At 64.1% G+C, this 24169-nt stretch overlaps 1 protein-coding gene across 1 annotated transcript; it reads left to right on the forward strand.

Moving 5' to 3' along the window:
• The first annotated feature begins 3419 nt into the window (after positions 1–3419).
• Positions 3420–23387, forward strand: LAMC3 (laminin subunit gamma 3). The gene is made up of 28 exons (XM_026062268.1): positions 3420–3798; positions 8528–8832; positions 9062–9192; positions 9500–9666; positions 10102–10290; positions 10543–10660; positions 10741–10839; positions 11096–11232; positions 13095–13211; positions 13563–13767; positions 14045–14157; positions 14560–14778; positions 16886–17074; positions 17160–17405; positions 17700–17853; positions 18013–18155; positions 18249–18427; positions 18532–18661; positions 18893–19098; positions 19319–19392; positions 19667–19801; positions 20124–20268; positions 20597–20758; positions 21112–21214; positions 21609–21808; positions 22149–22295; positions 22498–22597; positions 23137–23387. Exons 1-28 carry the CDS (start codon positions 3420–3422, stop codon positions 23385–23387), a joined length of 4743 nt encoding a protein of 1580 aa, XP_025918053.1.
• The last annotated feature ends 782 nt before the right edge of the window (positions 23388–24169 follow it).

Here is a 24169-nt window from a genome sequence, read left to right on the forward strand (position 1 = left end):
GACGCAAGGTCAAGCTGTGGTGCCTGGTGCCTTTCCAACCTGCTGTGCCGCTCCCCATGTTAAGCCCCATGCCAAACCCCTGCAGSCTTTGGAGATGGAGTGAACTGCTGAGCTGGGCATCGCAGTAGTTATGGTCCCCTCTGAGTGGCATAGCCCAGACAGTGACCCAAAACCAGGCCCTCTTCTTGGGATGGGAGCTCTCCAAGGGAGACCTCACCTTACCCAGCACTACAGCAGGGGCAGCTCATCTCTTTTGGGGAAAAATCTGCTTGCAACCAAACACATGCCCATCTCACGATACCATCCCTGCTGCATCCATCTCTGCTACTGGGTGTGCAAAGGCAGGTGAGTTCTTTTGGGGATGTGGCTGCTTGTCCCTCTGCAAGGGTGACGATGGGAGAGGTGATGGACGGAGGGGACGGCGCACAGCGAAGGAAGGGAAGGTTGCAGGTGGCCTGCAGGCAACTTGCTCGGTTGCAACGGGAGACTCTGTACTGCTAGATTTAGCCATTTGGCACAAAGGCAGTTCAGGTTGCTCTGCTCTTATCACCACCTTGGCCTTCAAAAGCGGCTGAGGGAACGCAGGAGTAGGGCTTACTGACCCAGCTCTGGCCTGAACACCATGGCATAACGCTGCTCCCAGACCTGCAGGCCATGGGGAAAAATAAGCAGGTCCCGGCTGCCAGGTGGGATCCTTCCCTGGCTCCCCATCGCTGTGGATGACCCAGAGCCACTGCTGATGCTCCAGATCCACCCCTGCACCCAAGTGCCCCTTCAGACGCTTGCTAAGCTCTGCACTGGCTGCGATCCTCACTTTGAGCCGGGGCTGGGGGAGAAAAGGGGGGTTTTGCTGCTCTCGCACACCTCGCTTCTGCCTCGGTGCCTGCGTTGTCAAGTCTGATCAGAAGGAGGATCAGTCGGCCCTGCTCTCTCTTTCCAGATTTAATTAACAGGCCTTTCATCTCTACCCTGAAGGAATCTGCTATCTTCTGTCGTCTTAATTAACGTTCATTAAGCAAATCAGAAGAACGTTTTCTCCTCGCCGCCTGCAAGGTTCTTAACCCTTGCGAGGTGCCAGGTTTGTGTCACCCCATGCCAGGGTGGCGAAGTCCTGGAGCTGCATCTCCTCTGGACTTGCACCAAAGTCCCAGAGCAGGGGACAAAACCTCTCCAGGTGCAGAGGGCTTCAGCTGCTAGAGGGGCTGGGCACAAATCCCAGCTTCAATCACTCTTTTGAACATCCTCGTTCAAGGTCTTCTGTGTCCTGGAGAGAAGGGAGTTTCTTGTAACTGGCCCTGTGTCTCTGTCCAGGAATGGTGGTTGCCTACAGCAAGGCTGTGCTTGAAGGCTTCACAGCAAGGAGTCACCGGCCAAACCTGGAAGGCGCCTGAAATGAAGGGCAGCTGCCTCCAGCTGTCTTGTTTTTGCTGAAAAGAAGATTATTGGGGGCTAATCCTATCCCTTCTCTTGTGGGCTGAAGTTAGATGTGATGTTCTTTTCTTTCTTGCCCTTCATGGGGGCTCACAGAGGAAGGCTGGGACCAAAACAGGGGCTGTTGTGAGTGGCCACTGCTGGGCATGGTGTCCAGTCACCACCAATTTCTGCCAAGGTCCAACCATCTGCCGTCACCTTGTGTCAGGGAGGGCTTTGCCAAAGGAGGATGTGGGAGAGTGATGTCTCCCAACCTTGGTAGTAGCTCAGCTCTCATTTCTGAGTAATGTGGCCCCTGATGCACCTGCCAGTGGCCCTGGTGGGTCTCATAGACCCAGGACAAGGCAGGTGTTGGGCAGTGGGTGGTGTTTTTGGACAAAGGAAAATGACTCCTGAGTGATGGTCTTAGAGTATCCAGACACAGGCCAAGTTGCGTTGGCTTCGCTTGAGTCCCCCAGCACCCTACAAGCAGCCACTGAGCCCCAGTTGCATGATCTGGTCACCTCTTCTCTCAGCTGGAGCCCTCTTTGGAAAGGAGATGGATGGGGCTGGGATATTGGCTGCCTGCTGTGTGCAACATCTAGAAATCCCCCCTAGAAGGTGACAAATCCGTAGAATACAGGAAACCCTTTCCAGCCAGATGCTTACAACCTCAGTTGCAAGGGAAAAGCAAAATACTGAGCCCATGAGCCTTGCCGGGCAGGATGCAATCCCCTCCCCTTAAAATTGGTGGCAGTGATGTGCAGGGCAATTATTTAACTGAAAGCCTTCCTCTCTCTCCCCAAAACACGACAGTGGGTTTCCCAGCGGCCGCTTGCTCCCAGGCAGCTGATGCACAGCTCCCCAGCGCTGGGAAATTCGTCCTTCCCGGCGGAGCTGGCTCYGGCTGTCAGAGCCTGGGTCAATATATGTTAATGGGGCTTTGAAACGGCAGCGCCACGGGAGCTGCTGCCCGAGACCTGATTCACAGCTACCCGCCGGAGCTTTTCCCCCCGCAGTGTGCACAGAGAGAGAGAATAAAATAAATAATAGTAGAAGGGAAGGAAAGGAAGGAGCTTAAATTATAAATGAGGGCAAGYTTCCAGGGTGTTGCTGTGGGCAGCYGGCGTAGCWGCGCTTTGCCGGGTGCACGGGTTGCCCTCATGCCTCCGGCACAGGGGGATGGCGAGGTAYAGCCCCGGGGACACGGTGCCTTCCCAGCTGGTCCATCGTGTCTGTTTGCTGCCAGGCTTCCTCGGGCACCCTGAACCTGCTGGGAAAAGCAGACCATGGGGCGAGGGCTCCTTCCCGGCCCCGGGCTGCTCCGTGGCATGCCGGGGTTTGCAGCCCAGCAGCAAGAGCATCCCTGCAACTCCTGGACTGTGCAGGTGGGGAAGGGACCCCCCCCCCGCGGGTGCTGGTGTTGGGGGGTTGCAGACCTATGGCCCAGCTGGGTTGGTGCAAGTGGGGGAGCTGGGGGGTCCCTGTGGGTCAGCACAGGGGGAAGAAGAGGGTGCTTAGGTCATGATGGGTCTGGTTCAAAGCCTCCTCCACCCCGATTTCGGCACTGCGGGACAGCTGGCGAGCCCCACCGATTCAAGGAAAARCYCAGGCGTTGGGTGCAAATCGYTAYRGGCTCGTCCCTGGGGCTGAGAAATMRTGGGGCTTGGCTCTGCGGGTGCTGCCGAAGGCCCCAACCCCCCCCATCCCTGAAGCCATGGGGCTGGGACGTGTCCCACCGGGGAGTCCCCAGCCTGCGCAGCCCCATGGCGTGGGTGGCCTSGGGGCTGGGGGGCTCCAGGCTTGCAGCGGGCTCAAACCGCGCAGCCCAGGATTGCAAACGATGCTTTTTGGACATTTCCAGCAGCTTCCACAAGATGGACCTCGGAGCGAGAGGAGGTGCCAGGCGGGGGGGGGACCATCCCATTCCATCCCATCCCATCCCGCCTGCTCCTGCTGCCGCCGGACCGTCCGGAGGCGGCTCAGTGTGCGGCGTGGCGAGTCCCGGCATGGCGTGGCCACCCGGGCTCTGCGTGCTGGCCCTGCTGGCGCTGGGGCTGGGCGCCGGCGCGGGGGGCTCGGCGGCCTGCCACGACGCCCGGGGCCRGGCCCGCCGCTGCATGCCCGTCTTCGAGAACGCGGCGTTCGGCCGGGCCGCCCAGACCACCAACACGTGCGGCTCGCCACCCGAGGACTACTGCCTGCAGATGGGCACCCGCGACGCCACCAAGCTGTGCCACCGCTGCGATGCCGGCGACCCCCTGCTCCACCACAACGCCTCCCTGCTCACCGACTTCCACAGCCAGGAGGACAGCACCTGGTGGCAGAGCCAGTCCATGGCCTTCGGCATCCAGCACCCCAACTCCGTCAACATCACGCTGCACCTGGGTGAGTGCGGCCAGGACCCCCGCGAGAGCTGCAGCCTCGGGGTGGGTGGGCAAGGTGGGAGGGGGATGCTCTCGAGCCCTGGGATGGACGGCCATGTGGACAGGGGGTGCTGGATGCTCTCATCGGGGATGCTCCTGCACCCCGTAACTCTTGATGCAGGTTTTGGGTTAAGGCAGGACCCCCCATCCTCCTCTCCAGGGCTTCTAGGGGGTGCAAGGAGGGAGATGTCCCTCGCTAAGCACAGCAGATAGGTCACAGAAAGGAGCTGGGGAGGGTCTGCTCCATCCGTCAGCCCCGTGGCTGGTAGTGGGGATGGACCGCAGCAGTGAGGCCGGGTCTCCTACGGGGACAGGGTGGGTGAGGGTGCGAACGTGATCCTGAAAGCGCTTATGGGCCAGCAAGGCTCTTCTGCTCCGTGGTGGCCGTGTCTGCCCAGCAGCCGTGCCTGCCTGTGCTGCTTCCCACCCAGCTCTGCCAAGGGTGCCCGCTTTTCGGTTAGCTCAAGCCTGTTTTAACTGATAATGCAAGTTTACCRGGCAGGAGACAGGCAGCTCCCTATCCTGATGGTCACCCACCAGGAGAGCCTTGCGTGCTAGGGTTGAGCACTGGGGGTGCAAAGCCTCCACGTGTCCCTCTGCTTTGCCACCGGTGCCATTTCATCCCTGTGCATTGCTGAGGACATACCATACGTCTCTAAGGGGGGGGGGGCAGAGCTCTGCGAATGCCACGGCAGCCCTGGCAGGCTTCTCCAGTTGAGATGTGACCTTCTATATTTTAAATATTACACAAGTCACCCATTTGTAGGGTAGTTAAAGCTCATGGAATCATGTCTGGCATTTAAAAAAAAGGATTTTTAGTGCTTTCTTGCCATCTAAACTATCCTGGCAATTGGCCTGATCTTTAATATCTTCATTATCTGCTGTATCCACATGCAGAAGGTGGGGGTCGTGGGGGGGCTATGGACAGAGCCAAACAAGCAGCACATCCAACTGCCAACAACGGCGACAGCCCCGGGYCCCCTCCAGCCGGCGGGCTGGCCACGTCGCCCCAGGGCGGCCGGCGGAGGGTCCGCGCGTGCCCCTGGTGGGGACACGGAGCTGCCTGCTCGCGCGGGAGGTCAGCCCTTTCCCAGCCCCCTGCGAGCAGGCAGACATCTGGTCCGCATCCCCGAGCAGCCGAGGCTGGGCTCCCTGCCGGGGCTGAGAAGCGGCGCCGGAGGAGCCCGCCGGCCCCCGTTCCCCGCTCCGACACCTCCTGCGAACCGTGCTGGAGGGGACCGTCCCGTCTCCTGTCCAACGCAGGCCGTCGGGTTTCCCTAAATTCATTCATGCTTGAACTGGAGCGCAGATGCTCTGATTGCAATCTGCATTGCTACTGCAAGCTGCTGTCGGTTCCTCTGAGGGCTAGTCCCCACCACGGCTGCAGACAACTTCTAGCCTGAATTTTCTTCCCTTCTGCTTCCAGCTGCTGGAAGCTGTTAGTCCTCCCCGGGCCAGCTGCCTGAGCTCCCAGTCTCTTGCTTCAGGGCTTGCTTTCCAGTCTCTGCCTTTCTTGTGGCTCTTCTCCAGCTCCTCCATGGGCTGGCAGTACCCAGTCAGACCCTGTTCATAGATGTCCAGTGGAGTCTAGCAGGGTTTTGTGCAGCTCCTGGGACCTCCCTGCTTGAGTCTGTGCCTTGTGAACACACCTGAGGCCATAACGTTGCACTGAGCTTGCATCCAGCCCTGGTTACCAACCCCGATCCCTGCGTCCCTTCCTGAGCCGGGGCATTCCTCTGCAAACGTACCCAGCGCTGCTCTTCCTAGACTCCTGATATATCTTGGCACGCTAAAAAGTGCCGTCTTTGTGCCCAGCATGTTGCTGTCTGACTTTTCCCTCAGCTGCCATTCCTCATTCTAGTCCCAGCTGCAGATTTTTTTTGTCATTATCTTAACGCTTTCTCCCCGGTTATTGGGGAAAAGCCCAGGCAGTCGCATGCTGCGATGCAGCCACTGCGGTGCTCCCCTCCGGGGACACGGCCCAGGACAAGCCCTCGCTTGCATTTCTGCCACGAGCTCGAGCCAGCAATTGGGCTTTTTAACCCGTGTAGTGTGTCTCCTGCCAGTCTGTTTCTCTTGCTCAGTCCTGAGCCAGATGTCTTGTAGGTTGTCCAGTGTGGTTACCTGGGGATCTTATTAAATAAGATATCAAATGAGTTGGACAAGACCCGTGTTTACCTACATGCTGTTGATTGGCGTTAATTAGATTATCATCCTTTAAGTCTCTCCTCTCTGAGAGGTTTCAGCCATGCTGATATAGTGCACTGGACTTGCATCAGATCGATAGTCCCGTAACGACTGTGGCCATTGCATTTACTGCAAGACAGCAGCATGGCCCTGGAAGGAACCCAGAATATTGGTGGGGTTGCAGACACATATGGCATAGGTGGTCCAGGAAGCTCCTCAGATAACTCCCGGAATGTGAATATCTGATTTAAATGTGTCTAGATTAGGTAGGATCTTTGCAGCCATGACTCTGATGCTGATTTTCCTGGGGGATCCGAACCTGTAATGGGCTCCTGGGGCTGAGCCCTGTGCAGCCTGGGTTCGATGGGGCTGGAGGCTGCCAGCCATGCTCAGGTGACATGATAAATCAGCACAACCCTCGTTCCTCTCCAAACTTGTCCATCTGGAGACCTCCAGTGTTTTAGGAGCTGTAGTTTYACCTGTGCAGGAGGTGAGTGAACACGTAGTTGTGGAAAGCAGCAGAACTGTGAGAGAGGGACTCCTGGGTCCCACTGTTGTCCCTCCCGGCCATGGCTTCTTGCAGTGTGCATGTATTTTGGACCCATTGGATCTCCCTGAGCAGTAAAGTGAGGACAATCCAGCTGGGACCATGGGCTATTCATGGATTCTCCCTTCTTGGGAGGAACTGAACAGACTTTGGCCAATTAAAGTGACCGTCCAGAAAAAGGATGCATTAACTCGCAATATTCTCCACTATAGTGAGTTTTCGCCACCAAGCTTAAGATACCAAGCTCGAGCCCCCTGAACCGTCCCGCTCCCCCTCCCCTCGCCGCGAGGCTGTTGCAGGCCGCTTTGGGCAGCGCTTGTTTATTGACACAGCTCCGGCACGGTTCCTCTCCCAGAGGAAATTGCTGCGCGAGGTGACTGCTCTGACCTCCCTGTTTTGGCAGACGTCCCCCCGGGGCYGTGCGTCTGGGAACAGGCGCCACCAGACATGGGGGTCCCTCGGCGCGGGGTGGAGGGCAGGGGCAGGTGACAGCGAAGCCGGCCTCACTCGCCAGCCCCTCGGCATTGCTTCGTCACGGCTGCGATGAAGCAAAACCTGAAAAACTAGAATAACTGTCCTGAGAACCGTCCCATCCTGCAGCGATCCGCACGTTTTGGACCAAGAGGGTTTAAAGTTAAGGACGCCGCCAGCAGCATCTGCGTGGGAAGGCCCCAGAGGGAGGCAGATTTTGGATGGGAGCGTGGGGACGGCTCGGAGGAGCACGCGCTCACAGCCCTGTCCCGATGCTCGCCAGCTCCGGGCAGGTACGAGCGAGTCTCCCCTGCCCTAGCTCAACCAGGCTCTCCCGGCTGGTCGGAGGCAGCAGCTTTCCCAGCCTCCCRGTAGCCTCGGTTAGCTGGGCTCCCCTGCAGCAAAGTCGCAGTGACATTATTCATATGGGCCCAATTAAAGGCTTGTTTTCCTAGTCCCGGAATAACCCCTCGAACATTCCCAACTCATTAGCTTTTCAAATAAAGCCAAAACCTTGTAGCTAATTGTTTTGCGCTGTCGGGAGCGGTGCTGTTATGGAGCAACCGGGTCTTTGAGGAGGTCCTTCATCCCTGACAGCTAAGTGCTGCTGAGGTTCGCTTTGGGACCCCCCCTCCTGGTTCTTTAAAGCAATTCTTTAAAGCAGGGTCGGCGCTGGGCTGGCAGCCCCGGGGACTGGCGTCCTCTGTTTGTCTTTGGGCTGGCAAAGGCGGTGGCGATGGCCGGTCCCCCTGCGTGGGGACCAGCCTTGAGCTGAGGGGAGGAGAGGGCGGTTGGTGCCCTGGGGCTGCTGCTTCGCGGCGTGGGCCAGACTCTTCCTACCAGATCCCGGCTTTACGCTGGGCTCGTGGCTCCGTGCAACCCAGCCTCCACACGCGGAGCAGGAGGCTGCCTTGCAGGGGGAGTTCGGGGTCGGGGCTGGACTGGGTTTCTTCTGCGGAGAGAAGCAGCTCGTTAGGGGGCAGCCGGCTGCGGGGACGGCGCTTTCCGCTCTCCGTGGCGCGTGGATGCCTTTCGGCTGGCGGCCGGGAGCGTCTGCGCCCTGCTCCCGCTGCGCCCGGGCTGGCTGGAGCCTTGTCGTCCCGCGGCGCTGGCACAGACGGCGTCTGAGCAGCAGCTTCCGCGTGGTGACGCATCTGTTCRCATCTGTTCAGGCAGATGGTGGGGGGAGAAACGGGTGGTTTTCGGGAGAAAACGGCGAATGCAGGTGATGCCGGCGGGGCTGCCCGGGGAGCGTGCCGGGGTCTGCTCCCAGCGGCGTGCTTGGCCAGCCCCCACCCCCGCGCGGGGTGGCCCTGGCAGTGCAGCCCCTCTCGCTGCTCCTCCTGCAGCTATTCCAAGTGGGTGCGGTGGTTGGGAGAGGGTGACGGTGGTGGTCCCGGGAGGTGGAGCTGTAGGAGGGGGGTGACGCGGTGCAGGACGGGGCGCAGCTCCCTGCTGACGGCGCTGCCCGTCCCCCCCCCACCAGGCAAAGCCTACGAGATCACCTACGTGCGGCTGAAGTTTCACACCAGCCGCCCCGAGAGCTTCGCCATCTACAAGCGCAGCCGYGCCGACGGGCCCTGGCTGCCCTACCAGTACTACAGCGCGTCCTGCGAGAAGACCTACGGCAAACGGCAGCGGCAGTACTTGAGGCCGGGGGAGGACGAGCAGGTGGCCTTCTGCACCGACGAGTTCAGCGACATCTCCCCGCTGAGCGGSGGGAACGTGGCCTTCTCCACGCTGGAGGGCCGCCCCAGCGCCTACAACTTCGACGGGAGCCCGGCGCTGCAGGTGCTGCGGGGGCTGCCCCGAGGCCGGGCACGCTAATGGCACCGCGCGGGCAAAAGTGGTCCGTGCTGCCCTGCACCCCGTCCTGGAAGGGTGCAGGACGTGCCCGTCGGTGGGGGAGGTGGGCCCGTCACTGCCGGGGCTGGGGATGCTTGGGAATGTCCTCGAGCTGAAGGGATTCGCAGCGGAGATGGGGAGCCGGTGGCCTGAGCCTTCCCCGTGTSCCCTGCAGGAGTGGGTGACCGTCACCGACCTGCTCATCTCCTTGAACCGGCTCAACACTTTCGGGGAYGACATCTTCAAGGACCCCAAGGTGCTGCAGTCGTACTACTACGCCATCTCCGACTTCTCCGTCGGCGGCAGGTGAGGGGCCGGGAGGGAGGCTGCAGGGAGGCGACCTTCCTGGACACGTGTGTAGGGCTGGGGATTGGGGCAGCTGGTCTCCACCTCYGGCTCCATCTTGTTTGCGTCGCATTCTTGGGGCCAACTGCTTGGATTTGACTTTTCCCAGCTGTAAAGCGGAGCTGGCGGTACGGGACAGGGTTACGAGCCCACGAAGGGGCAAGGCAGCATCTGCAAGGGAGCCCGAGCGCGAGCAGCACCCCGGGGAGGAGACGGGCGGYCGCGGGCCAAGCGCGCCGTGTGCTACCTTCTGCCCCGCTCGCYGCAGGTGTAAGTGCAACGGCCACGCCAGCCGCTGCGCTCCCGACGCGGCCGGGCGGCTGGCCTGCGTGTGCGAGCACAACACGGCGGGAGTCGACTGCGAGCGCTGCCAGCCCTTCTACCAGGACCGCCCGTGGGCTCGCGGCACCGCCGCCTCTGCCAACGAGTGTCTCCGTGAGTAGCGCCGGGTGCTGTGCCGGCCTGGGGGACGGCTTCCTCGCGGGTGAGCAGCCAGACCCGCCGGCAGCACCGGTGCCCGTTCGGCTTGTCCAGCAGCTCCTGCCTTTCCGGTGGGGGAAGAAAGCGCTTGCCCCATTTTGCAAGGCTTTTTGGCCAGCGAGGGAGGATTTGCATGCCAGGCAGCCTGGTCGTGCCATCATCCCTAGGAGCCCATGTCCTTAGCCCATGCGTGCTGGGAGTCTGCTCCATGTGCATGGAGCTGCACCCGCCTCCTCTCCCAGCAGGGAGGTGGTGCAAAGAGCTCGCTCCCCTCGTTCGAGCCGCCCCAGGAGGTGGTTTTAACCCCCGGGCTCCTGCGCTGCCTGCGGCGTGCCCTGGCGAGCGGCAGCGGCCAGCGGCACGAGCTCTCCCCTTCCGCCTCCTCCCCAGCTTGCAACTGCAGCGGCCGCTCGGACGAGTGCTTCTACGACCGGGAGCTGTACCGCAGCACTGGGCACGGGGGCCACTGCCTGCRCTGCCGCGACAACACCGCCGGGCCCCGCTGCGAGCGCTGCCGGCCCAACCACTACCGCTGGGACGGGCAGGCTGCCTGCCAGCCCTGCCACTGCAACGCCGCAGGTGCGTGGGGACGCCCCGGCTCTCGCTGCCAGGCCCCTGCCCGCATCGGGGGCAATTCTGGGGGCACGGCAGGGTGGGAGGGTCGGTCGGGTATGACGCCGGGGTAAATGCACCGGCGTGGATGCCGCTGCGTTTACCCTCTACCGGCTTTCCCACGCTCCGGCTGCCCCCGATGCTCCCCGTCCTGTGCGGGGTGCAGCCTGGTGCCCGAGGTCCCCCCGTCTCCTCCTGACGGCTCGGGGGGCTCCGCAGGCTCCCTGCAGCTCCAGTGCGACAGCGCGGGGGCCTGCGCCTGCAAAGCCAACGTGACGGGCTGGAAGTGCGAGCGCTGCAAGGACGGCTTCCACAGCCTCGGCGACGGCGGCTGCCGGTGAGGAGGCGCCTGGGCCCGGGTCCCCGCGGCAGGTCGGCGCCGGGGCTCACCCCGCGGCTTCGTCTCGCCCCGTGCAGAGCCTGCGCCTGCGACCCGGCGGGCAGCGTGGGCACCTGCGACCCCAACACGGGGCGCTGCGCCTGCAAGCAGAGGGTGGAGGGCTCTGCGTGCGACAGGTGAGCGGCGCGGAGGCCGCGGCCACGTTGCTCGCCCGGCATCTCCGTGCCGGGGCTTTGYGGCGGAAACGCCGCTGTGCTGCTCGCTGCGCTGGCCCGGGAAGGCCGTGCCGCGGCATTTCTCTGGACCGCTGGGATGCAGCTCCTTTGGAGCTGCCTCCCTCCTCCTCCTCCTCGCGGGATGAAGGCTCCGAAGCCCGCGGCTCTGCCCGCCCTCTGCCCCGTGCCGCGCTCCAGGTTTCTTCCCCCACCGCAGGTGCCAGCCGGGGTGGTTCAACCTGCAGCCCCACAACCCGGCCGGCTGCACCAGCTGCTTCTGCTACGGCCACTCCACGGCGTGCACCGCGGCGGCCCGCTACGAGGCGACCCACGTCCGTGCCACCTTCGAGCGAGGTACCGGGTCCCGCCGGCTCCCCGGCCACCAGCGCCGCTGGGGAAGCGGAGGGGACGGCAGCGCTGGAGCCACCAAAGAGCAGGATACCCCAGCGGTTTGGGAAGGCAGGGGCCAGGCATCCCGGTCCAGGGCTCGCCGGCGGGGAGGGTGCCCTGGCTGGGCGCTGCTGTCCCGGCATGCCGCTGCTCCACCAGGGACTGCAGGGAAAATGGGGCRGAAAGATAAAAACCACAAGGATGGAGCCTGGTGGGAACTTTCCCCTTCCCCGGGTTGGGGGGGGTGGCTGCCTCCGGATGGGAGGAAGCAGGGCAGGACGGTCCCCAGGAGCGGGAGGGGGCTTTTTGCCCACCTGCAGGCAGGGCTGGGCCCGCAAAGGCCGGATGGCGTCTCCGTGCGGGATGTCTGAGGAAACCCTGCCATCTGCCGCACGGCGCGACGCCTGCATCCCTGCCTGCGGGCCGCCGCTGCCGCCCGGGCACCGCGGGCCTGCGCCCCCCCCCCCGGGGTGCTCCGAGCCAGCYGACCCCTGCGTCCTGCTCCCGTGGGAAACGTCCCTGCGGGGGGGCTGGTGCTGGGCAGGGAATTACCCCCTCCAGCTCACGGCCTGTGCAAAGAGCCCGGCCGGGCCAGCGAGAGATTCGAAGCATCGATTTCAGAGCCGGCCACTGACCACGGGGACCCAGTTAGTGTCTTGTTTGGCTTCTCCGGTGTCTAGTACGGTGCAGAGTCCTCTAGGCTCCTCCGGTGGTGGTGGCGTTTCTGACGGCACTTGCGCCTGTGGATTCTCTGATGTCTAATTGGGGTTGGGCTCCCTGGAGTTCCTGTTCCCCAGGCTGGGGGAGCAGGCAGGTGTCACTCGGTTAGGTGGCGTGGGGACCCCAGTGTGTGGGGTATCGGCTCCCTGCCTTGCCCGTGCCCTGACAAGGACATCGGTCCCCAGCCAGCAGGTGGGAGGTGAACAGGTCAGATGAAAGTTTCTCTTGATTGCATTTAAAACACGCTGCTAATTGCGGTATTGCAGTAATGCGTTCCACAGCCCTGAAACGGAGCCAGGCTTTGTACCGGGGCTTTTCCCCCCCTCTTCCTGTGGCAGGCGATCTAGCCAATTTGGGGCTGCTTGTTTGGGGCCAGATTTTCCAAAGAGCTTTGGGCCGGGCTTCCAAAGGCTCAGCACCTCCGGGCAGAGCCGGGTCCGCAGCGAGCTCAGCTCCCCATTAGGCTGTGCAGCAGAGCAGCAGCACTCATTAGAGTACAGATATTTGCTCATAAATCAAGTCCCCCAAAGTGCTCCCGAAACCTGCAGGCTGAGTTGGATCAGCCTGAAACTTCCTGCGCTGCCGGAAAGGGTCAGTGGTCCAGATTTGGGATGATTAGATAAGGGATCCCACTGAGTGCAGCCCACTCAATATCCCCGGAGAGATTTCCAAGCATTCGTCCTCCAGGCGCCCGGGGCTGGATGCAATAAATAACCGTTGGGAGTGGGGGAGAGTTTAACTTATTTCCGAAGGAAACCAACTTAATGCAATTACGCCCCATCTGTCTCTGGGCTTCCTCCGCTCTCCAACTTTTGAACCACAGAATGGGCAGAGAGGCAAAAGTTTAAAGATACTAATTTTCTCCAAATCCAAGAAAACAAACAGATGGGAGTGGGGGATGGCTAGCGCTGCTATCCAGCGTGTGGGGCCCCAGAGCCCGTTCCGAGCAGGGCATTACAGAGGCTCCAGCTGCAGGAAAGTGCTTGCACCTTACTAGACATCAGAGAATCTCATGAGATGAGCTGGAGCCTTGAAAAGCAAAACCCTGCTGCTGCCACGGCTCGCAGGGTGACTCGGTGCTTCCCCTCCACGTGCTCGTCATGCAGGGCTGGAGGGCTGGGCGGCCGCGGCGCCGGACGGCACCGAGATCCCTTTGCGCTGGGCTGACGGCGAGATCTTCACCGAGTGGGACGGAGAGGAGCCGGTGGATTTTCTCGCGCCAGGTATTGCGCGCGCAGGAGCACTGCCAAGCCCCTGCGCCATAACTGGGCTCCTGCTCTGCCGCGGGATCCCCCCCGGCACTGTCCCATGTGTGACTGCCCACCGCTGAACAGATGCATGCGGATGCATGAACTGTGCTCCAGCAAGGAGCTGGTCACATCTCCGCAGCTGCAGCAAGAGGCCGTGGTGGTGGGTTGAGTGGTGGGCTGGGACCCCGGGAGGTCGGTTTGGAGCTGGCCCTGCTCCAGGAGGGTGACCGGGGACAAACCAGCTTTGCTTCCTGTTGATCATGATGGGAACAAGACATTGGCACGTCCGTGTCTTACAGACTTTCCTCTTCTCTCCCGTCACAGAGAAGTTTCTGCAGAACCAGCGTCTCAGCTACGGGCAGCTCCTCTCCCTGCTGCTGGGAGCGGAGGGGAACGGGACCGGAGCACCCCTGCCCCGCGTGCAGCTGGTGCTGGAGGGCGAGGGCATGGGGATCGCGGTGCGGGCCACCTCCTCCCCGGCCGGCAGCGAGAGCCGGCCCCGCCGGGGGAAGCAGGCCGTCACCTTCAGGTACCCGTCACAGCCCCTTGGGCGCTCTCCTCGGGCAGGCTTGGCTCACGCCATGTCCGGTCCTGGTTGGGGCTGGTGAAATGGGGACCGTGTCCTGTCTAGGTCACCCTGAGCTGGGGGTTCAGCCCTGCTCCATGCCCCTGCCAAGGATTAGCCATGTCCCCATCATCTCTGTGCCTGGTCCGGGCTTGGGGAGCCGAGCTGTCCCACTGGCACGGCTGGCGGTGGGTGGCCACCGGCCAGGCCCTTCCCTCCCTCCTGGCTGCTTCTCCAACAGGCTTCACGAGGCAGAGGAGGGTGCGGAGCCTTCGCTGTCGGCCTTCAGCTTCCAGCGCCTGCTCTCCAACCTGACCGCCCTCCGGCTCCGCGTGAGCCGCGGCCCCCTGCGAGGTAGGTGACTCCGTGCACCGTCCCTGTGCCAGGAGGGTGGCACTGCGCGGTGGCCCCATGCAAGGCGGGTGAGACCACACAGCAGCCCCCCATGCAAGACGAGTGACACCATGCGGTGGCCCTGTGCAAGGAGGGTGACACCATGCAGCAGCCTCATGGGGACCAAGCTGGGATGGGGCTGGGATGTCAGAGCGGTATCAAGCAGCAGAGCTGGGACAAGATGCCTTGTAGGGGCTGGATCCTTCTCTCCGTGAACAGCCCCAGGGGTGTCTGGAAGCGTTTGGGGGTCTCCTGTGCCTCTTTGGAGCATTTCCAGGCAGGACGGCGAGGCCGGGGCCAGGGGCTGTGCCGGCAGACCAGGGCACGTGTCCCCCGTCCTCGCGTCGCTCTGTCCTCTCGCAGGCAGGCTGTCCCTGAGCGAGGTGCAGCTCACGTCCGCGCGCCCCGGCCCGGCCTCGTCGGCCGCCTGGGTGGAGGAGTGCGTCTGTCCGCCGGGCTACGCCGGCCAGTTCTGCGAGTCCTGCGCGGCCGGCTTCAAGCGGGAGGTGCCCTTCGGCGGGCCGTTCGTCGGCTGCGTGCCCTGCGCCTGCAACCAGCACGGCAGCTGCGACCCCCTCGCAGGTGYGTCCCCGGCCGCTGGCCTCCGCAGACCCCTCCGGTCGCCCAGTCCTTGCGTAAATGGGTAACAGTCAGCCCACTCGCGTGTGCCCAAGGGCCGCTGGGAATTATCCGTGACGTTACGGTACCCCAAAACCTTCAAGTTTTATTGCCTGGCTAATTATAGGGATTGGATGCATAACTGCAAAGACGGAAAGAATGGGTTAACTGCAATAACAGCGATGTTTTATAGTACGAGGGGTCCTTTCACGGCGCTTTATGAGCGTAAAGGAGAGGGCGCTGGTGTCCAGAGGGGTGGGGGARCCGAGGTTTTTGCTAGGACGGGTCTTGCAGACGGTATCACTGCTCAAGACCTGGGAGGAACGTAGCAGGGAAATGGGAAGAAAAGTAGGGTCTTGGGGGAAGGCCCCGGAGGATCCCCAGCTTTGGGGTCCCCRAGCCCCGCTCCATCTCCGGACCCTGCTCAGCAGCGTGTGCCAACGGCGGCGATTAAGGCTCGAAGGGAGGCAGAAGCCCAGGTGAGGTCTTGGGGGCAGCGAGGCTGTGCCGGTGGGTGGTTCCCATGGATCCTGCTCTCCCTTCGCGTCGGGAGGCCGCGGGGCCGAGGTGCGGGCTGCTCCGTGGCGCCCTGCAAGCCCCTTTTCCCTTACGGAGCGGGAGCAGGTCTGCCGGCGACACGCGTGCCAAGGAGAGCGCGGTCGCCCGGCGAGCTCCCGTAGAGCCGTCCGCGGGAAGCGCAGCCCCCAGCTCCTGCCAACTCCAAATGAATCGCAAATGGCAGCGATCTCTCTGCAGCGGGAGCCGCTCCGCCAGGGAAAGTGTTTGGCTTGCTTTAGTCAGGGACGGGGAGGAAGACTGCAAACCGCTGCCGTCTCACAYGAACGCCCCCGTGTCCCGGCTGAAGTTCAGCCGCGATGCCGCATCCCGAACCGCCGCCTGTGGTGCCGGCTGGATGAGGCGCCGGTCCCTTGCAGCCGGGGGCACGGAGCAGCCGAGCCCCGGGTCAGTGCAGACCAGAGCTGTGCAGCTGGGACAACGCTCATGAGATGCTCTCTCAGTGCCCATCCGTCCCTATGGAAGTGGCAGCTCGGATGAGAGCTGGGAAACAAGATGATGCACTTGGTACCCAGGCAGAGCCCCAGGCCCTCGCTGGCAGGCTCCCTTTGGCGAGAAGAGCGCGTGGCCAGGATGGAAAGGGCTGGAAGAGGCATTTTTCTCAACCGGCCAACGGAAACAGGCCTGCAAACTCGCCCCCTTGTCTCGCGGAGCCGGGGCTGGCGTCGCCGGCTGAGCACGGTCTCCGGGGATGGGTCCAGGCCTTTGATCTCCTCCCGGCCCTCGCTCTGCCAGGTCGAGCCAGCTCGCACGCTTCCTTTCATTTATTTTTCCACCCTTTTCTGCCACCCGCTTTTCCTTTCTTTTTCCATCATCTAGCTCCACCCATGCGTGGGGTAAATGGTAAAATGCCTGGAAAAATGCCCGTTCCCTCCCGCACAACCCTACAGCCCTCCCAGGAGGAACCGACCCCACAAATCATAGGGAAAAATCCTCCCAGGCAAGCCAAGCGGCTGCCTGGAGGAGGGGTGGTCCTTGCTGGAGGGAGGTGGGATTGAAGCGTCCTTCCTCGTCCTCCTCCTCCTCCCCGCAGCTGATTTCTGAAGGCCGCGACTTGCTGGCTCGGATCGCAAGGAGACGTTTGCCCCCCGCCGGCTCCCAGCCCGGCTGCTTGTGTTTTCCGTGGCACGGGCCGCGTACAGCTGGGAAGAGCGGCTCGTCGCTGAGAAATATGTTGTTGATTAGTGCAGGCGCCGACAGCCCTTGCGCCCATTGCCGGCGCTCCGTGCGTGCGCGCCCAGGCTCCCGCGTCGCGCCGGCCCCGCTCCGCCAGGGAGCGCGAGGCTGGCGCCGGCACCCAGGCGTCCTGGGCAAAACCTCCTCGCTTGAGTAAGCACTGGGCAAAAAGGGGAAAATCTTGATGGGGAACCTGCAATCCCGGCGCAATCCCTTGGCGGGAGGTACACGGCCCTCCTCACCCCACGCCAAGCTTGGATCTCAATCCCTCCCGCGGCCGGGCTTTTGCAGCCCCTCGGCTCCGTTTTCCCCCTCGCAGGGCACTGCCGGTGCTTGCACCACACCGAAGGCCCCTCCTGCGAGCGCTGCAGCCCCGGATTTTACGGGAACCCCTTCGCGGGGCGCTCGGACGACTGCAAGCCGTGCCCGTGCCCCGGGCGCTCGCCCTGCGCGCAGGTGCCCGGCAGCGGCGAGGTGGTGTGTACCGGCTGCCCGCTGGGGCAGAGAGGTGAGGCCGGGGACGGACGGATGGACAGGTGGGCACCGGGGCCCCTGGCACCACCGGATCCTCCCCACGTTTCCGCCCTCCCCAGGGAAACGCTGCGAGCTGTGTGACGACGGGTTTTTCGGGGACCCGCTGGGGCAGAGGGGCCCCGTGCGTCCCTGCTTCCCCTGCCAGTGTCACGGGAACGTGGATCCCAACGCCGTGGGGAACTGCGACCCCGTGTCCGGCCGGTGCCTGCGGTGCCTGCACAACACGACGGGCGAGCACTGCGAGAGGTGTCGGCGGGACTTCTACGGGGACGCGCTGGCTCCCGCTCCCGCGGGGAAGTGCATGCGTACGTGCAGCCCCGGGCTCTGCCCCTGCTCCTCTCGGAGCCAAAATCCTCCCGGCAGGGGAGGTGGATGGCGGCAGGCGATGCCCGGCAGGTTTAGGGGCCGAGCAGGGGGGCTGAGCACCCGTCCGCCCGTGGCACGGTGCTCCTGGGCGCGCTCAGGGATAGTCTTTTGCCTTCTCTCCCCGCTGCCATCCTCCTTCCCTGGATATAGCCCCGTCCGACGGGAGTTCAGGGGGCTGAACCCCGGTGTCCCCCTCCCGCTGTCCCRTCCCAGCAGTATTTTGTCTCCCGCAGCGTGCGAGTGCAACGCCGAGGGCTCGGCCCCAGGCCGGGAGGGCTGCGACGCCGCCACGGGCCAGTGCCCCTGCCTCCCTCACGTGGCGGGCAGAGACTGCGGCCTCTGCGAGCCGGGCTACCACCGCCTGCAGCCCGCCGTGGGGTGCAAGAGGTACGGCGGGACGAGGCCTCCCCGGGGCCGGCCGTGGGGCACGGCAGAGCCTCCGGCGGGGTGCAATGGGGAGGGGGGGTCTGTGTCCCCGGCTCGGGTCTCTGCTCTTTGCRTTCGTCGCCCGGTCCCTGCTCACCGCCCTCCGCCTCTCGGTGCCAGCTGCGAGTGCCACCCGTCGGGGTCGCGGGACAGCCGGTGCCACGCGCTCACGGGGCAGTGCTCCTGCCAGCCCGGCGTCGAGGGGACGCGCTGCGACCGATGCCAGCACGGCTTCTTCGGCCTCTCTGCMGGCGGCTGCCGAGGTACCGGGCGCGGGGCCGGCACCTGGGTGCCCGGAGMGGGGCTGGCAGCCGCGGCGTGTGCCGGTCCCTCGCCCTGACCCCTTTCCACCGCAGCCTGCAACTGCTCCCCGCTGGGCTCGGTCACGCCGCAGTGCCACGAGAACAGCACCTGCGTCTGCCGCCCGGGCTTCGTGGGCTACAAGTGCGACCGGTGCCAGGCCAACTTCTTCCCCGACCCGCCGAGCTCCCGCTGCCGCCAGTGCCCTGCCTGCTACGGGCTGGTGAGGGACGAGGTACGTTGCTCACCCCGGCGAGGCGGGCGCACGGGGCGCAGCACCCCGGCCCGGCACCCGCGTGCCTCACCGGCACCCCGTGCACCCCACGTCTCGCTCCCCAGGCCGACCGGCTGAAGGCCACGCTGCAGGAGATGGAGGAATGGCTGCAAAAACCAGGCTGCGATGGCCGGTCCCCCGTGCTGGGAGATGCACCCCGGGGAGACGGGCTGTCCGGCCAGCACCTCCTGCGAGGTAGCGGGATGCGTCACCCCCACCGGGGACCCTTCCTCCCGCAGGGTGCTGCGTGGGAACCGAGCATCTGCCACCGCCGGGCGCCTCATCCCTGGGTCCCTTCCTGGACCGTTTTCCCCTCCCGTTAGCAGGCGCGTGGGGAGGTGCTCCGGGACGAGGCAGCCCGGCAGGCAAGCTTGGAGGGCCCGAGTGCCTCCGTGGGGACYGAGCCTCCGCTTGTGCTGCCCGCAGGTGCCCGGGCCGCCCTCGCGGAGCAGGTGGGGCGGCTGGCCGGCTCGCTGAGCACCGCGCAGGGCCGCCTGAGCAGCGTCAGCGGGGCCATCGGCTGCCCCGGCCGCAGCCCCGCCAAGACCTGCGCGCTGCTGTCRGAGATCGGGGCCGCGCTGCAGTCGGCACAGCGGGAGATCCAGCAGGCTGCGGACACCCTGGCCACCACGGTGCGGGCTCGCGCCGGCCGGCGCTCCCGGGGGGCTCGGGGACGGGCTGCCTTTTTGGTGCAGGAGGCTCTCGCCAGGAAAACTGGGGGTTTCTTGGTTCCGACCCCCCCGAGAGCCGCAGCCTGGGACCTTGGGGGTCCCTGCGGCACTGGGCTCGCCGGGTCGGGGTGCCCCTGCTCCCCCACCAGCCTCTCACTGCTGCTTTTTGCKTTTAAAGGAGATTCCGCACGAAATCCCTCAGCAGCCCACGAACTGGAGCCGCCTGGTGCTGGAGGCCCGGGTGCTGGCCRAGAGGTACGCCAGCACGCAGGGGCTGCGCCGTATCGGCCGCCACAGCCGCTGAGCTGCGACCCTCCTTCCCTTCCCGGCTCGCAGCTCGCGGAGAAGGATGGAGACGGAGGAGCCCTTAGCCCGGGCTTTCCTTCTCYGTTGCATGGCCTGTATGAGCCTCCCCCTGCCCGGCACGCACGGGGCAGAGCGGAGGCTGCCTGCGGGGTCCTGGATGACTTCTCTCTTCCAAGAGGCTGCTCCTAATAACCTCTCTCTTCCGCTGCACTTGTCCCTGCAGCCACGGGGACGCGGCAGCGCAGGTGGAGTCCGTGGTCAGGAGAGCGCTGGGGGCCTCCAACGCCAGCTACGTGCTCCTGCAGAGCCTGCTGGAGGAGAGCGCRACGCTGGGGACGCAGCGCGAGCTGGAGGCCAGGTGAGGGGACGACGGTGGGCCTGAGGTCTGGCAGGGCGCCGGGAGCCCCTCGCCTCCGGCCGGGACCTGTCACAGAAACAGCTCGTGGGGGTTCGGCAGAGTCAGCTGCCCAGAAGGGACGCGACTGAGTCCTGCCAAACTCGTTACGCTGCAGTGCTGCAAAGCGGAGATCCGTGCTGCTCCACGCCAAGGGTGTCTCAGGCCCTTTTCCCCAGCAGTTTTGCCCTACATCTGTGTCCRGGGCCAAGTCCCACACCACCATCTCCTCCAGCCCTCGGGGCACTGCAGGACCCCAGGTGAGCGTGGTGTCCTGTCCGCGCAGGTACAGGGAAATCCAGCGGGCGCAGGAGGAGCTGGGCGCTGGCATGCTGGAGGTGGCAGCGGAGGCCAAGAGAGCTTTCACAGCCGTCCACCAGGCAAACACGGACATGGCCAAGAAACTGCTGCCGACGACTGCTCCGGGGCAGGTGAGCGGCGTTCAGCTCCCGGCACCCACCGGCCCTGACCGGGGCGTCCTTGCTCCGCGCAGCCCCTGGCATCACCCCACAAAGCACCCCGTCCCCATGTGACCTTTGGGGTTGGAGGGGAGCTTGGCGGGGTTGTCCCTGGGGTGGCCGAGGATAGGGGCCGTGTCCCTGCGTCCCCCACAGTGGCTAAGGAGGCTCTCGCTTCCCCGCTGCGTCAGCGAGGACCAGTGCCCTGCTTGCACGGCCCCGCGCTTTGCCCCCGCGGCCGCGCTCCCTCCCAGCGCCGGGGGAGGCCCGCGGGGAGCCTTCTGCATCTCTGACCCCGCAGCAGGCGCTGCTGGCCCGGGCGGGGGCCCTGGCGCGGGACCTGGCGGCGCTGGAGCAGGCCGCGAAGGCCAGGGAGCCGTCGGCCCGGCGGGCTGCGGAGGCTTCCCGCGCTCTGGYGGCTGAGCCGCGCCGGGAGCTGCGGAGGACTCGCAGCTTCGAGCAGGTGAGGGCTGCTGGGGAGAATCGCTGCTCGCCCGCGTGGGACGTCCTGCAAAATAAGTGATGGGCACCCTCCGTCCTAGCCGGACCCCCGGGCATGCCGGGGCCATCCCTCTCCTGCCTCCCGTGCTGGGCACAGGGAGATGGGGGAGCCCTGGCCCTCCGGCTCCAGCAGCTGATGGGGCCATGTCTGTAGCCAGGGGAGTGGGAGCGGTTTTGGAAGACGTCTCCCTCTCGTGCTCACGGATCTCCCGAGGAGCTCAGCTGCCGAGCGGGAGCTGGCTGGGCCTCACGTCTCCCAGCCGGACGCAGCTCTTTGCCCCCTGCCCAGCCTCATCCCGGCTCTCCTTTCCGCAGCTGCGGGACAGGGCTGCCTCTGCCCGCGCCCTGGCCACCTCGGCAGTCTCAGGCGGCAAAGCTGTGCTCTCCRACGCAGAGTCCCTCCTGGCCAACTTGGAAGGTAAAAGGTGCCATCCGGAGCATTTCCCAGCCAGAGCTCAGCTCTTGCCACCTTCCAGACGGGGTCTGCATCGATGCTGCTTTGGCATCCCTGGCCAGCCCCTGGCTCACCGCAGCTCCCAGATGGAGAGGATGGAGATGGCCAAAATTGAGCTGGGGTTGAAATGTTTTCCAAGGCAGCCAGGTCGGAGCAGGCACCTGTACACAGGGAGCTGAGGCATCCCACGTCCTCGAGGAGAGGAAGGGCTGGCACCTGAGCTGTCACCCACCCGCAAACACCCAGCAAGGCTGATTGATGCTTTCCTGCCTCTCTCTCTGCTCCCTGAGATCAGTGTAGCTCTGGGCACCCCCGGGGAGAAAGGGCCATGGTGGTGATCGCCGGTTTGTCCCCACAGGCATGAGGAAGGTGCTRGGGCATCGGAAGGGCCAGGCTGCCCTGAGCAGGAGGATGGCGCTTGTGCGGGACAGGACGATGGTGGAGGCCCAGAGGAAGACTAAACAGGCAGAGAAGATGCTGGGAAACTCCTTGTCCGTCTCCACCACAGCCAGGAGGACGGCCGGGGAGGCCAAGCAAGTTGCCGGCGAGAGCGCTAAGGTCTGAGCGAGGGGTGCGGGGTGCAGGGAGCCCATGCCAGGCTGCGAGGCAGGGCCGTGCTGGGCAGCCCTTGAAGCAGAGCCCAGCTTCTTGCAGGCAGGACCATGGAGCTCCCCCAAATACAGCCCTGATTCTGCCCTGCAACATTCCTGCTCCTTGAAACACCTTCCCAGCTCCGTTTGCCATCCGAGGCTTGCGGCAGGCCCAGCCGGAGCTGCACGCAGACAAGGAGGGATGCACGCGACCAGGGCCCTCTCCGTGTCTGCTGCCCTAGCCTGGCAGCCAGCCACAGGCCTCCTGGGTGTCCCTGAGTGACGCTCCCGTGTCCGTCCCTTTGCAGAGGGCGCAGGCTGTGCTGCGGGAGAGCAAGCAGACCCGCAAGCAGGCCCGCGAGCTCGCCACGCGCACCAGCGAGACCTGGCGGGAGCTCTCCAGACAGGAGCATGTGGCTGAGAAACTCAGGGGGGACCTGGAGGAAGCAGACCAGGTGAGCCAGGTCCCCTCGGGCAGGTTGTGTCCTCCTGTTTCCAACCAAAGCCAGGAAGGGGCTTTGCCTGAAGCACAGGGAGAAACCTGGCTTTTGGGCTCAGCTGTACAGGAAATGCTTTGGGCCATTCCCGGGATCCCCTCCCCTCTCCCATCCAGCCAAGGGTCCCCAGGGTGCCTGATCTGGGTGTCTGTGTTGGAAGGTGAGGACGGAGGCAAATCAGATGGCAAAAAGTCTCCAGGAAGCCCGGGGCTCGCTGCTCTCGGACATCGAGACCCTGAACGACCTGCTCAGCAGCCTAGGTGAGGTGCATGCGGGGAGCTGGGGGCTCTTCTGCTCCCTGGTGCTGGGTACGTGCTGTCCAGGCTGAGCTGGAGATCACTCTGGATCTTAGCAAAGCTTCTTGAGGGGTCACATCTCAGGGAAAGCCCTCGTGTGGAAAGGATTGGGGCTTGCTGAACATGCGTGCTGGAGAAGATACACTGATTTCCCTTGGCATCTCCAGGTGGAGCAGGGCTGGGTTAAGGGTTCAGGCCTTTGGGAGCCAAGGGAGGCGCCTGGCTGGGTTTGCTCCTTGTGGCTGGACGGATTTGCTCCAGCTCCTTCTGCTCTGAAACTTTGCAAAGGAGTGAAACCATCATCCAGCTGTAACAGAGACGTGCCCAGGCCCTCTCTGGAGCCGCAGTCCTATTTGCTTTTTTGTAGTCACTGCAATGCCGCCATGCCCCGCTGCACCCGCTCCCTGCAGTTTGCCTGGTGCCCCAGGCCTGAGCCTTTGGAGTGTGTCCAGAGCCTCTCCTGCCCGGCTCTGTGCTTCTCTCTCATCGGTGTCCTTCCCCAGGCAAYCTGGAGCGGGCCACGCGCGTGGACGCTGTGCTGAACGCCAGCCGGCAGCAGCTGGAGCGCCTGCAGCTGCGCCTGGCTGAGCCGGGCGCCCTGGCTGGGAGGCTGAGCCATCTGCAGCGGGAGGCGGAGCGGCAGCAGGAGAAGATCCAGGCGTTCGAGAGCGACCTGGCCGAGATCCGGGCCGACAAGCAGAACCTGGAGGCCATTCTGCAGAGCCTGCCCGAGGGCTGTGCGAGCTGGCAGTGACGGGTCCCTCGCCATCGCCCAAGCAGCCCCCATCGCCTCCGTGCCCCCCTGCACAAGGCACAGCAGAGCAAAGGCCACCCCTGCATTCACCGGCGTCAAACCCTCCCTCTGCTCTTCGCACTGTTCTCCGTGCGGCATCGCACCCAGGTCCTTATCCGCATGGGTTCGGGCTCAGCGTCCCTAGCGCTCTGCGGCATGAACTCCAGCCACCTGCTCTGCTCCTCAGGGTGGGTGGAACAACCAGCTACCAGGGTCTGACGTTTCTGGGCAGGAGACTGAGCTGTCACAGGGCTGGTCCCTGACCTTGCAGTTCCTCCACCCTGGACCCACCCCTGCAGCTCACCTTTCCCGGGGAAGGAGACCATATCAAGCACTCAAACTACSAAAGAACCAGCCCCCGGTGGTCCCTCCTGCCCCAGGAGGAGACGAGGGAGGCCGCAGCACACATGCGGGAAGGCAGTCTCCCTGCGCAGCACCCTACAGCGAGATGCTCACGTTACCATCGCAGTCACAACAGCGCAGAGCTGAATCACGGTGAAGCTGGGCCGAGCGAGGCGCTCAGGGGAGGGCACGCAGTTCTCCGCTTCCTTGGTGGAAGGAAACTTGCAGCAGGGAGGGCTAAACTGGGCTGCGCGTAAGCAAAGCTGGGCTCTGAACCAGCTCTTGGTCAGACAGGTGGGGCATCCTCTGCCTGTTGCAGCATAAGAGCAGCTCTGCTCTGGCTGTTCCTGTGCTCCAGGGTAGCACAGGGTTGTAGGAGCCCAAAGCTTTAGTCTTGCCAA

The sequence above is a fragment of the Apteryx rowi genome, unplaced genomic scaffold (genome assembly GCF_003343035.1).
Source record: "Apteryx rowi isolate R43461 unplaced genomic scaffold, aptRow1 scaffold_19, whole genome shotgun sequence".
NCBI lineage: Eukaryota > Metazoa > Chordata > Aves > Apterygiformes > Apterygidae > Apteryx > Apteryx rowi.